This window comes from Poecilia reticulata, chromosome 5, assembly GCF_904066995.2.
Source record: "Poecilia reticulata chromosome 5, P_reticulata-male-v2, whole genome shotgun sequence".
Taxonomy (NCBI): Eukaryota; Metazoa; Chordata; class Actinopteri; order Cyprinodontiformes; family Poeciliidae; genus Poecilia; species Poecilia reticulata.
In genome coordinates, this window is record NC_088834.1 from 14,865,616 (window position 1) to 14,882,569 (window position 16,954).

General features: G+C 36.9%; 1 protein-coding gene across 2 annotated transcripts; it reads left to right on the top strand.

The window, feature by feature from the left end:
- The first annotated feature begins 1,938 nt into the window (after window positions 1-1,938).
- Window positions 1,939-16,705, top strand: LOC103464575 (sodium- and chloride-dependent GABA transporter 2-like). Of its 2 annotated transcripts, none has more exons than XM_008408766.3 (15): window positions 1,939-2,158; window positions 7,822-8,003; window positions 8,379-8,513; window positions 8,689-8,829; window positions 9,625-9,712; window positions 9,800-9,932; window positions 10,377-10,511; window positions 11,266-11,369; window positions 11,581-11,705; window positions 11,836-11,948; window positions 12,124-12,261; window positions 12,337-12,439; window positions 12,522-12,622; window positions 12,929-13,099; window positions 13,190-16,705. In XM_008408766.3, exons 2-15 carry the CDS (start codon window positions 7,826-7,828, stop codon window positions 13,295-13,297), a joined length of 1,773 nt encoding a protein of 590 aa, XP_008406988.1. In that variant the 5' UTR covers window positions 1,939-2,158; window positions 7,822-7,825; the 3' UTR covers window positions 13,298-16,705. The 2 variants fall into 2 exon arrangements, with proteins under 2 accessions (XP_008406988.1, XP_081463223.1); XM_081607097.1 differs by lacking the exon at window positions 1,939-2,158 and having other exon boundaries at window positions 7,996-8,003; window positions 8,689-8,708; window positions 8,786-8,829.
- The last annotated feature ends 249 nt before the right edge of the window (window positions 16,706-16,954 follow it).

Below are 16,954 nucleotides of genomic sequence, written 5' to 3' on the forward strand. Positions count from 1 at the left end.
GAAAATAATTTAGATAATTTCGGCAGCAAAACATTTTGTTATGCTGCCACTAATATGTTTTCAGTATGGTTTTATGTTTCATTTCATGATAAAGTTGTTGTTTGGTCTTTATTTAGAAATAACTTATTTTGAATTGCTGATTTTGAATTTAGGACGCGCAGTTCTGGTTAGTAAATCCCAGAAACATGCATATTAGGTTACTTGGCTGTGCTAAACTGCCTTTGTTGTGTTTGGATGTGTTTGCCTTCGCTCTGCAGGACTTGGATCAAGTTTAGGTTTCTGGAAACATTGATCTGCCTTGCAGTTTTGGGTTGTGTTCTGTACCCATTTAGCAGCATCTTTAGTCAAACCATTTCCAGGATTCCAGTTCAGCCTGTCTTTTCAGGTCTGCGTCTCTATGGCCTCTTTTTTTTTTTTTTTCAAAATTGTGTTTCCACTTTTTTCAGTTTGAGGGCAAGTCTCTGTCCTTCAAAGTTGTTTGTTGTAGTGACAACAAAATTGTCACAAAGGTTACAGCTTTTTATTACTTTAAATTACTGGGCACCATAAAAGAAAATAAAAAAACGAAACAGCTTACGTATATATGCATGAATGAATTTTAACATAGTTGTTTTATGACTACGTTTCCATTTACAACTTGCTTCAACTTGCAACAGGTCAAAGAGTTCTTCCTCAGAAATGTTTACTTCTAGATTAACAGCAGTTTGAAAGTCTTTAACCATTGCGACTTTTAACCTGAAGCTTGTTTTTCAGGTTAAAATCTTGCCAGGATACATTCCAGTTGACAGATACTGATGTGTTCTGTCTTTAGTGAACAGTAAACCATTAAACCTGTAAAACTGGAACACTGGTATTTTCTAGAAATTAGACACGAATGAAGGTCACATTTCATTTTTGTGACATTACAAGATGGATGTAGTGTAAAGTTGAGTGGGACAAAGGGATCTCATGATGCTATCTTGCTTTATGTAATCTGCCAGCTCAAGGGTGGCGTAATGAATGTCATATTGCTGATAACAGAGCTGATAACAAAGGGTTTAATAAATGAATAAATCAATTTTCTGTGGTTGACTTGAATGCTTCTACTGAGTCGCTCATATCTATTTCGTACACACAAAAAGAAAATAAACATTTGGGTTCAAGCACGCAACACATTAAATTAAAACCAGGTAAAAGTACATTAGATACTCTCCATATTCCCAAAAGCCATTAGAGGGAGCCAACTCACCTCCCCATTTAATATTTAATACAACCAATGAATATTTATCTACCTAACTAGAAATAACCACAGTTGTCATTTACTGCAGATGCTTTCATTTTGTGGCTTCAGTTTGTAAAGCAAGTTCTCATCTATATTCTGGAGGAGGTAATTCACAAAATATTTTCCCTGCTTTCAGCAAACACCAGGTGGCGCCAACGTCCCCCTTTTTTAAATTTTTTTTTATTCCCTCACACCCCCACATCTACAAACAATAAAACGAAAGCTGGCTCACGAGGCAAGTGACAGATCCCACACCACACCTCATCCATAAATTGAAATTAAAGTTTCAGAGTGGCAATCAAAAAATCTCAACCCCATAGAAATGGTGCCAGCAGTTTTGTCAGGAGGAATTATTGTGAGAAGCTTGTAGAAAGGTACACAAAACATTTATTCAAAGTCATAATGCAGCAAAACTACTTAATTTTAAGGAAATATTAGCAGATAATTCAGTGAAGAAAGCTATTAAAACTTCTAAAAAAAAAATCTCTTCTTATTTTACTACAGCAAATCGAAAGTATGTTAGTACTGGAAAAAGTTTTGTGAACATACAGAGACCCTATGAAACCAAGCAGCAATAAATGACTCACTGGTGAATCTCCTCCTTCTTTACCGAGACCATGCTGCCGGGGCTGCTGGAACAGTCCCCGCCTTAAGTCGCTCATTCAGAAACAGTCCCACCCCTTGCTCCCTCTGTCCTTCTTACTCTGTGGCTCGGACTCATTGTCACACCACTCAGCTCTCTCAAACCTCCTCATGGACTCACTCATGGTCAGTTCTGGGCATAAAGTGTGTCCTGGTGAGGCTGGGGCTTCTGCACTTGTATTTTCCTCTCAAGGCACCAAATGAAGTCTCTCGGAATGGATGCATAACTCAAAACTAAAGTGTCATCTTTTTAAGGTACTCTTCCTTTTTCATTTGTTGCCTCGGCATGGTTTTCATAATGTGTTTGGTTTAGAACTTTTCCAAGTGAAGTCTTCTGTTCTTTCAGTTCCGTAAAGCCAAAGACATAGCCGGTACCCTGGCAGTTCAGCGCTACAGTGAATATGTAGGCCAAAGGTTACTTGTTATGCTGCAGCGAGGCGGTTGCTTCTCTTGTTTAGTACAACACTGGCAGCAAAAAGCAAACAAAATCATTTATTCTTCTTAAGCAAATATTTGAACAGTCTTCACAGGAAAGATCTCCTCTGAATTAGAAAAATAAGTTTTACATTACCAGTTGTGCTCTTTTGTTTTCTAATGTGTAAATATTTGTTTTTAATTACAGCGCCGACACGTGCATTGCATTTAACTAACAGCAGGTCAACATGCTGTTACATTTTACACTTGTCTGAATCTCTTGCATAAAAAGACTAACCTGAAAGTTTAATGGAAAGTTTCCACAGGCTTCCTTGAAATCATGAGCTCATCATTTCATGAAAGGAATGGCCTTGTGTTTCAAGAAGCAATAGTTGTAAATGATGCCTTGCATTCCAAAGATACAAGTATGACCTGTCGATGCTTAGATTGTACACATTGCTGAGGCAATTCTCCTGCTCTGCTAATGGGTTTCTGATTGTTCTGGTAATACAGCTAGCTTACACTGTAAACACGTAATGAGCTATTTCTCACAATAAGTCAAAAATACTTGTCTAACATGATTTGTAGTTTGCAGAATAGCAAAGTTGTCAGGTCATTTGTAAAGTTTACATAGACCAAATAAAAACCCACACGCTTTTTTGACACTGAAGTTAAGTTGGTTAAGTTAAGTTCCCTTGTTTTTGATCACGGAAAATTACGCAACCAATCCTACTTCTGTAAACCAATCCTACTTCCTGACAGAAGTAGGATTGGTTTACAAGTTTATTATGATAAACAAATAATAATAAATTATTAGTTTATCATTAAACTTAGGTCATTAAATACACCCATACACTGATATATATTCTCTAAACTGAATTTATCAACTTGCACAATAGTCATATGATACAGTACCATATGACTATATGATGGTGCAAAGTCATGTACTGTATCAGTATAATTATTAGCCTACTAATAATAATTTTATTAGTAAGGTAATCAAAATTTGCCATATAAAAAAAAGATATTTTCATAATCATCTGAATTAAAAAAAAGAAGAAAAAAATAGAATCTTTAGGATTTTTAAAAATCGCATAGCAGGAATAACAGATTACAGGAGCCAAGTGGAAATATTTTCTCTAACAAGGATTACAACCAAAGAACATTGGAGATAAGACAGAATTTCTATTTTTGGTTTGATGAGCCTAATTTTTCATATTCATCGGCTGCTGGTTAAGGAAGTTTCCATGTAGAGTGGTGATACTGATACCACTGGAAAGAATGTTTGTGCCTTATTTTAAAGAGGTTGTAGCCGAGATAGCGTCACATTAGGGTTGCTTGTTTTTAGAATATGTTGTCACTTTTGCCCAAAGGTTTATGTTAGTTAACAAAATGTACACGTTACTTAGCTTTTATTTCTTCCCCCTTTTCCTTTCTTTCTGTTTTTGAAAAGAAAATGTAATAACTTTTCTGCAGTCAGATTGCATGTGTTTGCTCAGCAAAAGCTGTACCGCCCTGCATGTGAATACACAGAAGCCCTCTTTTAAATCAAAGGACCAAATACCGTTTTAAACTTGACTTGCAACACAATTTTGCAATAATAATAATTTTTTATGTGATGGTGGAATGTAGCTGCACCCTGATTTCCTTGCTTTTATTTCACATTCGACTTGTGATTCTGTAGATAACAATAAAACCAGTCAGAAGCTCTCCAGTCACGGTTCAAACAATTATGGCAAGTATAAACATGAAGGGAATGTTCAACATCACAGCCCTGAGGAAGGTGACAGGTTCTGTGTCCTAGTATTTTGATCTGAAAAGTGCAAATCGACCACAGAACAAAAGCCAAAGACCTTGTGAAGATGCTGGTTGGAGGTGGTAAGACGGCGTCATTATCCACAGTGAAACCTGCCATGTACGCTCATGAAAGGCTACTCAGAGAGGAGGAAGCCATTACTCCAAAAGAAGCATAAAAATGTCAGATTGCAGTTTGCAAATGCACACAGTGACAAAGACATACATTTTTGGAGACATGTGCTGTGGTCTAAAGAAACTAAAGTGGAACTGTTTGGCCTTATGATGGTGCAACTGGTGCATATCGTAAAGTAAACGGCATCATGAGGAATATTGAAACATGTAATGGCAGGTCATTAAGCTCAGGCACAAACGGGTCTTCCGGATGGACAGCATCCATAAGCATACTGTCTGATTATAAAATACAATAAAGACAACAAAGTCAGTGTTTTCACATCACAAAGCCCAGATCTCAATCGTATGAAGAAGTTGTAAGCAGATTGACAAAGGTGTGTGCAGGTGAGGGAGCCTACGAACCTGACTGAGTCAGACCAGTTCTGTCAGTGGGGATGGGCCAGAACTCCTGGAAACAATTGTGAGATGCTTGTGGAAGGAAACCCAAAATGTCGGACATTTTATATGTAAACTTCTGATTTTAAAGATATTAATAAATAAATATCGAAAAGATTCTCTCAATATTGTGGTATTTAGCAAAAATAAAAGATTGGGTGATTCTAACAAACAGGAGAAGTTTGGTCTGATTTAATTTCAGGCAGTGAGGAAAAAATATGTGTTTCTTTTCACTCAGTGTATGTAAACTTCTGGTTTTAACCGTATCCGTTTTCTGCACCATAGCTTATTTACTCTCTTTTGAAAGCCTTCCCATCACCACACAAACCCAACACCACCTTGTTTACTCTATCTGATCCCCTTTTTGCACAAGCCCTGAAGCTGTAGAGGAAAATATTTTAAAGGAATTTGTCCACCTGCTGCCAGGACAGTGTTGATCCAGGACCTGCAATGTACTCAAAAGCAATTTGTTATCTGCCCCATCAAACCTGTGGCTGCACTAAAAAAGAAGCTGGACCAAGCATAAATATCAAATAAAGCACAGCTCAAACAAAGTTGTTTCTTATCCAAGCATAGTCATATGACACATAAAAATAGAGAGCTCTAAGTGAGTTTGGCAGCTATCGCGTCAACCGATATCAGGTTTCTTTTAGGTTTGTGTTAACTCTCTGTACACAGTTACCTATCTCTTTCTATAAATATTATATACTTGGACTGTCTAGGTCTCAGGTTTCATGGATGAACTGATTGCCTGTTAATGTTCAAATCAAACGACGTAATAGTCTTACTCAAAACAAAACTAGAGGGAATGTTCCAACAGTATTTAAACGGTGATGAACACTTGCATTACTTTGTAAATGTTTAAAATTGGAGTTAAATTTTAACGTGGAGTTAAAATGTTTAACTCCACGTCCTCCTCTACATGTCCATTTGTATTTGTTTTAGTAGAATATTAAAGTTTTTTCAATAATTGCTCACTTTTTTTCACTTTGCAATAAAGGTCGGCTTAGTGGCTTTTATAAGAATGTTTGTTCATGTACAAACACTTAATCTTAAAAATATGAACAGTTCAAGACTTCACCAGTTGACGCTTGTTAATCTCTTCACTTGATTAATCTGCCTTATGAAAATTTTGTTTTTTATTCCACAACTTGTTTGCTGATTGTTTTTTTTCTGCTGCCTTTTTTTCCTTTAAATATTGACAGCTGTCACTACACGTTGCACTGCGAGGACAGACGTTTCAATTTGAGTGTATATTTGGTTTAAATAACAAATAGAAAGTAAGGGTAACTTTGAAGTTTCAAATTCTCCCACCTGAGCTGTGGATCTCTTCAGCTCCTCCAAATTTACAATGAGTTGCTTCTTTTTAATAATGTTAATCGGCAGTCTGTTGGTTGAGATAGGTAGCCATGTTCTTCAGGTTCGCATGTGTGCTAAGATCTTTCTAGTTTCATGTAACTGAGTGAACAGTGCAGAGAAATGTAGCAATTTAAAACTATTATTCACCATATTAGTCATATTGTAGTTTAATGTTGGTTTTGCTATGACTTCAGCATAAGCAATAATATGTGCTTTATAAATATATGAGTCTTTATCTGCATGGTTGCTTGGGCTATTGAGTACAAGGGAGAGGCAGCTTCATGAACTCTTTCGCTGACATAATTCAGATAAATATCAATACACTGGACCCATAGCAGCTGTGAAAAGACTCTTCCTGTGTTGAGCGGTTCTGTTCTCATACTGCGTTGTTTCCCTGGACAACAATGTTGCCTTTTGTAGGGCATGAACTGAGCAGATGTTAAACATGGCAGCTACATGCTGTGTGTCTGTATAATAGTCTTTTGAAGCAAAGAACCACAGACAGGAATTCCTCTCATAAACAAAAACACAGCGTTCTAAAGAACTGGCAGATGAACCTTTATGTCAGCACACAACTTGTAGGATGTGAACTCCTCATAGTGAAAGCAACGTTTGCAAAATTTGGCCAAATGTCAGACCAAAAAAAAAACTGAGACATTGATGCCTCAAGAGTTTATGACTGTTTATACAATAAACTAAAGAAAGGATTCTGGGCGATCTGCATCAAGAAAGATATTTTCCCATTATATTTGAATTTCCAAAAACCAAAGATCCAAATGATGTTTCTTTCTTCAATTTGAAAAATATCCAGTATCAAAAACTGCATGTATTATTTCTGTCCACCAAGTTTATAGATGACTGAGTTTGGAAGTTGTGCATGATTCTATTAAAATAAACCATTTTAATCCACAAGGTAAACCATTAAGACTGCATGGGGGCAGAGTTGGAGTAAGAAGGTCCTAAGTTCAAATCCTGGCCAGGAGTCTTGCATGAAGTTTGCATGGACTCTCATGCTTCCTCCCATAATCACAAAACATCACTGTTAGGACAACTGGTCATGACATAAAATGATTAAAACTTGCGTTAATAGTAGAAACCATGTCTCCGTTTTAATAGCACTGAGAATAACGTTAAATCTGCCTCTCTTTTTTTGTTTAAATCAGCATTGCTTCTATTTAAACTGAAAACACCAATATGCAATTTTTTATTTAAAACAAATTGACTATTTACTTTCTTATATTAACATTGTAGTTTCTTATACAGAACTATCCAACATAAATCCATCCCTAATCTTCCCACTTCTCCATCACATTCCTAAATGATCAATAAAGGACTTCAGGAATGTTGTTTTCAGCATCTCAGGATTTTAAGCTCTTAACAATGTTGGACGGCACATATTTTCCACTCTGCTTGCAGCTCCCACTGTGAAACTATAGCAGCCACACAAAAGCAACATTGATGAAAAGAATTACCCTCTGTTAACCTAATGCAGAAAGACAGCTCACACTGTGCAGATAGCAGAGAGCAACATGCTTTGCTGAAAAGCTGTCATGGCTTAGACACTTTTCAACTTGTGTTATGTTATCCACAAATTGATAACATAGCACATGACGTCCTGTGCTATGTTACAGATCAACATGTGTTATGTTATAGATCAACTTGTGCTACGTGCTTTTAATTATAATTTTTTTAAATGCATAAAATATTTTTCTGGTTGAAAAAAATTAAATAAAAATGACATAAGTCTCTCAACTTAAAAGTTTGTTCTTCTCCCATCATAGCACAATGGATAACGCCCACAGTTCAGAGGTCAAGTTCAGACTGGACGAGGACCCTGATCATCCCACGACCCAGAGAGGACAGTGGTCAAGCAAAATTGAGTTTCTTTTAGCTGTGGCGGGGCAAATTATAGGGCTGGGAAATGTGTGGAGGTTTCCTTACCTGTGCTACAAAAATGGAGGAGGTAGGTTTGACAAAAAGGCTTTTTTTTTTCCTTAATTAGTAATAATATTGCTTAGCGATTCAAAATGCGAAAGACTAATGTGCAAACAATTCTGACTAAACGTAGCCAACAATATTTAGAAACTACCATCAGCAGCAGATCAACAGAGAATCTGCTGATCCAGTTAAATTAATCTCCACAAATAACAAAATGTTTCTATGAAACAAATTTTTAAAAAATTACTCATTTATTTGAGTACATTTTCTTTGATCAAACTATAATTCTCATTTGGATAATTCTGAAATCAGAAATATATATATATATATATATATATATATATATATTTTTTTTTTTTTCAGTGCAGAGGCACAAAGTGACACATTTAATATTTTTCAGGTGTGTTCTTCATCCCGTACGTACTTTTCCTCTTCTCCTGCGGCATTCCCTTGTTTTTGCTGGAGACGTCCCTCGGCCAGTACACCAAGCAGGGATGCATCACCTGTTGGAGGAAAATTTGTCCACTATTTGAAGGTAAAATGATCACTATGAAAATATACTTAAGCACAATTAAAAAGGAACATTGTTGTAATCGCAATATGAAAATAGTCTGCCTTGAGCTTAACATCTGTTCATGCTGCAAGGCTTCAACAACTTATTAACAAATCAGTTGACTGATTATACCACCTTGTTTTTCTTTCTCTTTCAGGGATGGGCTATGGCAGTCAGGTGGTTGTTTTATACTCCAGTATCTACTACATAGTGATACTAGCCTGGGCATTCCTGTATCTCTTCTCTTCCTTCAGCTCTGAACTTCCTTGGGCGACCTGCAGGAACAGCTGGAACACAGGTAGGCCCACGACATCCCAACCCGGAGGATGAAACAGACTACAAAACAAGAAACTTCATTTTTGGGCAATTTTTTTTTTTTTAAGTGGGGCAGGGGGATTTTGACTCGCAGCTGATCTGCAGTGACAGTCGGAACTCTAATAGGTTTCCTCACTTATAAGAGAAAACCAAATGTCAAAGAGAAAACTGGATGTCAAACTGCTGTCTGCTTTTCATAAGCTGGCCCGGCGCAGTTGCTGCAATGCACTTAATGCAAAATGTTCTCATTCATCTCAGGGTTTTAAGCAGTTTGTTCAAAAATCTTTAAGTGGCACATTATTTTTTTTTCTCTCTTTTAGATTTACATTAAGCTTTCAGAAAAACCTTTGCACAACCGTATTGGACTGTTCTGCAAAGTACCTGCTTTCTCTTTAACACGATGATTTATGGTCTTGAAATACTGGTCCTGTTTCTGTTGATTAATCTTCCAACTGCTTTTTGCAAATAAGTAGGCTGGAAAAATACCATCAAGGTGTTCTCTTTCCTGCAGCTCCAAACCAGTTTGCACAGTTTTGCATGTCCCTGCGTTAAAGACTATAAACCTAAGCTGATAAATCACATGAACAAAAACAAGATAAGAGTCACAAACATCCTGGTGACGTAAGAATATGTCAAACCTTAATAAGAATGTACTGCAAAAAGAAGTTACCAATGTCATGTTCATAATTATCCAAAAAACAGCATAATGCTGTCCGCAGCTTTAACAGGGTTTCTACATTTGCTTGAACGTATTTTTCAAAATTTCTGTATTTTGCAGAAAATTGTGTGGAGTTTGATCCAAGATCAGATTATTTCAACCTGACGATACCTGAGAACGCAACCTCACCAGTGAGAGAGTTTTGGGAGTGAGTATGAAAAAAAAGAAAAGGGGGAACAGTTTAATGTTTGTTCATGAAGATATTGATGAAATGACTGGTGTGATTGATTTTCAGGAGGCGAGTTTTAAATATCACAGGCAGCATCAATGAGTTGGGCAGTATTAGATGGGAGTTGGCTCTCTGTCTGCTGTTATCTTGGATCATCTGTTACTTCTGTGTGTGGAAAGGAGTGAAGTCTACCGGGAAGGTAGAATAGTTTGAATGTTGCACATACACAGAAAACAACCTTTACAACTAATAACATGTATTTTTCCCTTCTAGACTTAACATACATTCCTATCATAGCAGTTCACACCCCTATCAACATATTTTGGATCTACCCTGCCTTCAATTGTTCATGCTGATTCTTCCTCAGAAGTGATAAGATCAGAATTTAGCATGTTGTAATATATATTTTTTTGTCTTTCTGCACCAGCGGGGTCAGGGTCATGTGGATTGCGCTAAGCTAAATTAGGAACGTGCTCCGAAAGCCTAATTTTAAGATTCTCTCTCATCGCGATGGGTTCCTCCTTTCTTATGGAAAACAGCCTTTTGACAATATAGAAACCAAAACAAACAAAAAAATGATATTAAAGGATTTCAGCTGTCCACTGTTTCTCCACAAAGAACTCTCCTCATGTTTGCCCCACAGGTCGTCTACTTCACCGCTACGTTTCCTTACGTGATGCTCGCTGTGCTGCTCGTTCGTGGCGTCACGCTGCCAGGAGCCATGGACGGGATCAAGTTCTACCTTTACCCAGATGCGTCCCGCCTTGCCGACCCGCAGGTCAAAATCGTTTATTCACTGATTCAATACCTGCATTGAAAAGTAATACATTTTTTTAATTTAGATTTCGAATAAATTCTCATTCTCTTTGTGACTAACTCAAGGCTTTAGCTCCTAATGACAACAGCATGACACAGAAATGCCCAGAATACTGTTTGTACCATTTGTGTACAGCCACAAACATTGATGTATTTTATTGAGACTTCATGTGAGTCTGCATGAGAAAAAGGAAATCAGCTACGCAATAAACAGTTTTGTTTTTATTCTGATTGTTACAACCAAGAACATGAAAGAAAAGGGAATGCTCCTTGAAGAGAAGATCAAGAGACGTCTCCTGGGGTTTTCTCTCTACTTTGCGTCGCAGTTTGCTGTTTCCAGAAGATTTTTGACTCCTTTTTTTTTTTCAATAAACATGGAGTATTGCCAAGTTTCTTTTTGAGCCACAAATAAATGTTGCATGTCAAACAAGCAGAATGATGATGAAGTAAAAGGGAAATAATTAATAGTGTTAACATTTTTAGTTTTCAAACAGTCTGTCTCGCCTTTGTCTTTTAGTTTTGGTTTGCCACTTCAAGAATCATTTTCTGGCTGTTGCTTTAAAATCTTTCCGTCTTGGCATGCCACACTGGTAGAGAGCCTTTAAAAAAAAACACTCAATGATTGCATACTTGCTGTAGTAGTAATATGAAACACAGTGGTTATTGCAAATATTTTATAGCAGATTTTTAAAATATGATATCTGTTTGTCTTGCAGGTATGGATGGATGCCGGGACACAAATATTTTATTCCTATGCAATTTGTATTGGCTGTCTAGTTGCATTGGGCAGCTATAACAAGTACAACAATAACTGCTACAAGTAAGTTCAGGAGCTTTAATGCAAAATACACTATTTATTTAATAAAAAAAAGAAAAGCAAGGTCACAATATTTGGTGCTTTATGTGGCTATACAACACATTGATAAACTTTCGGAGACTTAATGAGGAATATTTTATGTAAAAAAAAAACAAAAAGAAGGGGAAAATATAAAAGAAAATAACTTGAATGAACACCTGTTTGGTTTCTGCAGGGATTGTGTATATTTGTGCCTTCTGAATAGTGGGACCAGTTTCGTTGCTGGTTTTGCCATCTTCTCTGCTCTTGGATTCATGGCCTATGAGCAGAACACTGACATATCGAAAGTGGCAGAATCAGGTGAGCTTGTAAAAAGACAAAAAAAAAATAAATAAATCATTTTATTCTTAAAATGCAAGTTCAAGTTCCACAGCATAAATCGCCATGGGTGTTGGTTGGCTGAGGAAATGTTTGCGTTGTGTTTCTGCAGGACCTGGTTTGGCATTTATTGCCTACCCTCGGGCAGTCGCCATGATGCCTTTTCCTCAACTTTGGTCCATATTCTTTTTCGTTATGATCATTCTTCTGGGACTGGACAGTGAGGTGGAGCACTGTTTCGCTTTGCGTGATCAAAATAAATCAGAAAATTATTTGTAAAATGTTACATTAAACAAGGTTGTTACTTAATGAATTATTGAAAGCTGTGAAAACTTTAGATTGTATTTTGCATAGCCTGTTTGGTACTGCAGAAACCTTGACTCGGACGTCTGCGATTCAGTTTGTAGGTCTGGAAGCTCTCACAACGTCAATATCGGACCTGTATCCTGCCTTCTTCCTCGTTGGCCATCGACGTAAACTTCTGCTCCTGTTCGTCTGCGTCTTCAGCTTTTTCATTGGTCTTGTCATGGTGACAGAAGTAAGATTAAATCTCACGTGGTAAAATTCCCACTTCCAACAACATGACAGTAAAAATATTTAATATCGCCCACAGGGAGGACTGTACATCTTCCAGGTGTTTGACTACTACGCCTGCAGTGGAATGACTTTGCTGCTGTTTGCCATTCTGCAGTCTGTGTGTGTTGGATGGGTGTACGGTGAGTTCATCACCGGGGGGAAATGATGTACACAGATTCTTCACAGTGGATCTTAATTGTCTTTGTTCCCATGCTTTCACAGGTGCTGAGCACTTTTACGACAACATTGAGGACATGATCGGATACCGGCCCTTTCCCTTCATTAAGTACTGTCTGAAATACGTCACTCCAGTGATTTGCCTGGTGGGTTGCTGCACATTTTGCCAGGTGGCAGCTAAATATTTTTTGTTAAATTAAATATTTACTTTGCGTTTAAAATTGCTGCGGAGGATTGTGTGAGTTAGGCTGTTTTATAAACTGTTTGAAAACTGTTGCTTAAACTTGCTTTTTTGAGATTGATTAGTAAGAACATGTGTTTGATTTTTTGAAGTATTACTAAATAAAAGCAGCTTTACGGATTTGAGAAAAATATTGAAATAACAAATTCATCAAATCAGTTGCCAAGACTTTAACCATCTTCTGTTATCTTTTTCTCGTTAATATTTTCAGGGGACTTTTGTTTTTTCCTTGGTTAAATACACCCCTCTGAAGTTCGACAACACGATAGAGTATCCGTGGTGGGGTTACGCTCTGGGCTGGTGGTTCACTCTCTCCTCAACCCTCATGGTTCCCCTCTGGATGCTGTACAATCTGCTCATCACTCCTGGTACCCTGCGGGAGGTAAGTTATCGTCACGCCACCCAAAGATTAAAAAAAAAAAACAGTTTCAAACAAACTGGAATTAAAACTAACGTTCTGCTTCTGTTGCAGAGATTCTCTATCTTGTGCACTCCAGCTGAAGACCTTCCTCTGACCAAATCAGAAAAAAAAGCTCTCGAACTTCTCACCTTGCCCCCGTCGGAGAGCAGCATGGACTGACGAGGTGAATCTGTCCCAACAGGAGTGACAAACCCGATTCCTACGTACCATCAATAAGGCGTAGAGTCGGACCCCAAAACAGCAAAATGTTGACTGCTAATAGGCAACCTCGTTTTTATTCGAACAAGGCTGTTCATAGAAACTGAAATGCACAAAAACCTTATCAATTTCCAAACAATGTCTTTCTATCTTTCTTTTAATGTTAGGCTCTCATAAGATATCACTATAACAACCAATGTACTTCAAATGTGTTACTTTGTACCTTGATGAGCATCTCGGAGTTTAAAAGGCTGTTTAAAAAATGTTGTTTTTTTTTCTATTTGTTAAAAAAAATAATCAGAAAATGTTTTCTTCTTTGAAAAAAAAAATCCTGAACAAATTGGCATTTTTATAAATCCTGTTACATTAAATCAAACCCTCTTATTATGACTCTGTCGGCACAGACAAGCTGTTGCATGAGCTTGTTATTGCAATCAGAAAATACAGTAATACTGAATAACTACATTTTTCTACAGGCATAAAATCAGTACATCTAGGTGGTGCTTTGGTTGCTAATTTTGAATAGTTTTTAATGTAACTGTACTTGAACTTGTATATTTCTCGAGATTATTTATTTTTTCCAGAAAACAACAACACAATGCAGGTTATACATATTCCTGGCAGATTTACCCCAAAAGTACATATTCGAAGGGGCGGCATTATGTATTTTCCAGGCACATAGTGCCGTTTTATAGCACAATCAAGTAATTATGTTACCTTTACTTGTTAAAAATTTGTACATATATAAAACACAACTTAAAAGAAATTTGACTTTTCCATTTATTACCTTGAAATTGGGTCTCTGTCTCTTTAAGAAGCTCCTTCTCTTTCCGACACTCTGCTGTCAGTACCTCAGCAGAACAGTGCTCCTCTATTATCCTTTCAACAATGTTTTTATCTGCGTTGAACAGAGCAACCGTATCAATTTCCAGAGATTTCTGGTTGATCTGGCTGGGGGAGTCATGTGGGAGGGGTTCTCTGTAAGGAAGAAGCTCGACTTGAAGACTGCAGCTCCAAGGAGGAACTTCGTGGAAAAGGCAGCGCTTTTGGTGAGAGTATGAGTTTAGGGACTCCAAATGGCTGCCACAGTAGATTGAAGGATTTCTCAAACAAGTATTAAAGAGTCAAAGCAACAATCCAGGCATGTTTTTGATGAGGGCATAACATCATAGCATTATGTAAACTTCGAAAAAGTCAGTTTTGCACAATACTGCCCCCTTGATTCTAACAATATGGACCAGGCTTGAAGAAATATTAAAATTTTTGAAAGGCAAAATCTCGTCTTGAATGATAGAGAACCTCTGGGGGGAGCCAAAGAGGAGGGTGATGCCAGGGAAGAGGACTTGGAGTTCATCACCAGAGATAAATTGTCAAAATAACATTGGAAGATGTAAAAAAAAAAAAAAGCTGCATAGCAATTATTTTAAGGGATATCCGTCTTATTTCCTAACAGAAACAATGTCTTTGTCATATAAATCTGCCAGGGGTATGAATAATTTTGGTCTTTAGGTCAAGGTAAAAACTGTTCCTGCTCAATTGTTGGGCAGTCTACAAACAAATTATAATAAAATAAGACTTAAAATAACAAAAAAAAAAATCTTCTCATTAAGAAAGTGTTTGGCTTATATTTCCTGTTTCAATGCATCCAGTTGTTTAAGCTGTTTCAGTTTGACCACATGTTCTTTACCAAGATTTAAAACCATATTTCTTTGGGGATTTTTTTTTTCATGTCAGTATAAAAAAGGGAGAAGCGTAAATGTGAAATTGTCTTTTGGACGTTTCAGTTTCTCATGCTCAAACGGCCTGACTGATGCAGAAAATCTGCACTTGTCAGGCTCCTTTGGTTACCAGCGTTTACACAAAGAGTTGTGTGTCTAGTCAACCTTTTTCAACCACGCTGTGCCAACACAGATTAACACGTTTGCTTATTCAATGCGATGTGGAATGTTGAATGCTAATAGGCAAAGATCTCTGGAGTGCTGCAGACTTACTGAACATACCAGAGTCGATGTGCTTTACTTTCACTGAAACCTGATGTTTTGGATCAAAACCCTGAGAGAACTCCTGAAGTGTAGAAAACATCTCTGTTGGAAAAATACGATTTTTTTTTTTTTTTCTTTTTTTACATTCTGCACAAAGACAACACAGCGAATGTTTAATTGCTGTAGCCTGGACTTTACTCAAACACTTTAAAAATAACAAATTTGTCATCATCTGTGCAAATGAATTATTCGAATCATTCTTATGCTTTTACAGTCATTAACTACAAAGTAGTTGTTAAATGTGCTGCAACTTAAAGTTGTGTTTACAATCAGAAAATGCAGAAATTGTGTCCATTTGCAAAACAACTTTTTTCTTTTGTTTCTTCTACTTATCCCTTTTTGTAGAACGTATTCCGTGTTGAACAGCATGTTTAATGCACATATGGACTTGTAAGTGATGTTCAGTCTTTTTTGCAGCCAAGACAGCAAAGGACTAAACTGTCAACGCCTTGTAAATTGTCTCCGAGTCAAATTCTGTGTTTACAAACATAACTGACTGTGTCTTTTTTTAAAAATATTCCTAAGATGATCGGAGATTTCTGATCAGAGACAAAAGAGAGAGTCTAGTTTTTAAAAAGTAAATTCAATGTTGCAAAGTGGCCTTTAAATTAGTCCTGCAGAAATACAATAAGATGTAAAGTGAGTAACAGATTTTTAAAGAGGAACGTGGCATTGAAGTACATAAACATAACATTTTTTAGCGTGTAAAATCATGAACTACCTAGTATTTGTTACCAATGCTGCTTTTTAGATGATGTAAAGAAAAACTAACTTTGATTTTGTTTCTCTGCCACTCCGACCGGAGAGTGGATGAGCTGTTAACGTCAGTTTTGAGTTGAATGTGATGGCTGGTCAAATCTGTTGACTTTCACACTATAGATCACTGAAGGTATATGCATTTCTTGACATCCCTATAATCTAACGTTTAACTCTAGTTTTTGGAGATTCTTGTTTGGAGGTTATTGTTTGTTATTTTTGTGTGATTTTTATCATGTTTCACTAAAGATTGTGTCAATATTGGTGACTAATGGTTTCATGATACGGGAAATGCATCAAGAGCGAGCATTGTGCAGTTGCTGTTGTGTGTTATGTGTGTGTGATTGGTTTCATTGAAGCTGTTAAGGATGTCTTCCTGCCGACCTCACTGTTCCTCCTGCAAACTAACTGGTAACAACAATTCAGAAACTCAGATTATGACATAAATTGTGGCGGCATTAAAAATGGATAATGAGTAATTCATGAACTGTTCAAACTAATCTGTCACCAGTTTGTGTTTAGCAAAGTATGATATTTAAACATGTTAATAAAGACATAAATGACTGCTTAACATTAGTTCCCGGCTCTTATGTTTGCGGTTCATCAGAGACTATTAGAGTTACAGTTCATATTTTATAATTAAACACTATGAGTAGATTAGTCTTTGGAGTTCTTCCTTTTTAAATCAATGGATTTTCTTTGGTAAGTGAGTTATCTGCTGCAGGCAAGATGCTGAAAGCAGGTGAAAACCAGTAAAACTTTATGTAGCACCTTTCCAGATGAAAATCACAGAACTTCTTCAACAAACAGAATAAAAAAA

Excerpts from the sequence above, each read along its gene's own strand:
- LOC103464575 (XM_008408766.3), top strand. The coding sequence starts at position 7,826 with ATGGATAACGCCCACAGTTCAGAGGTCAAGTTCAGACTGGACGAGGAC. Across the intron at positions 8,514-8,688 it reads AATTTGTCCACTATTTGAAG|GGATGGGCTATGGCAGTCAG; the intron begins GTAAAATGATCA and ends TTTCTCTTTCAG. Across the intron at positions 11,949-12,123 it reads TTCTGGGACTGGACAGTGAG|TTTGTAGGTCTGGAAGCTCT; the intron begins GTGGAGCACTGT and ends TCTGCGATTCAG.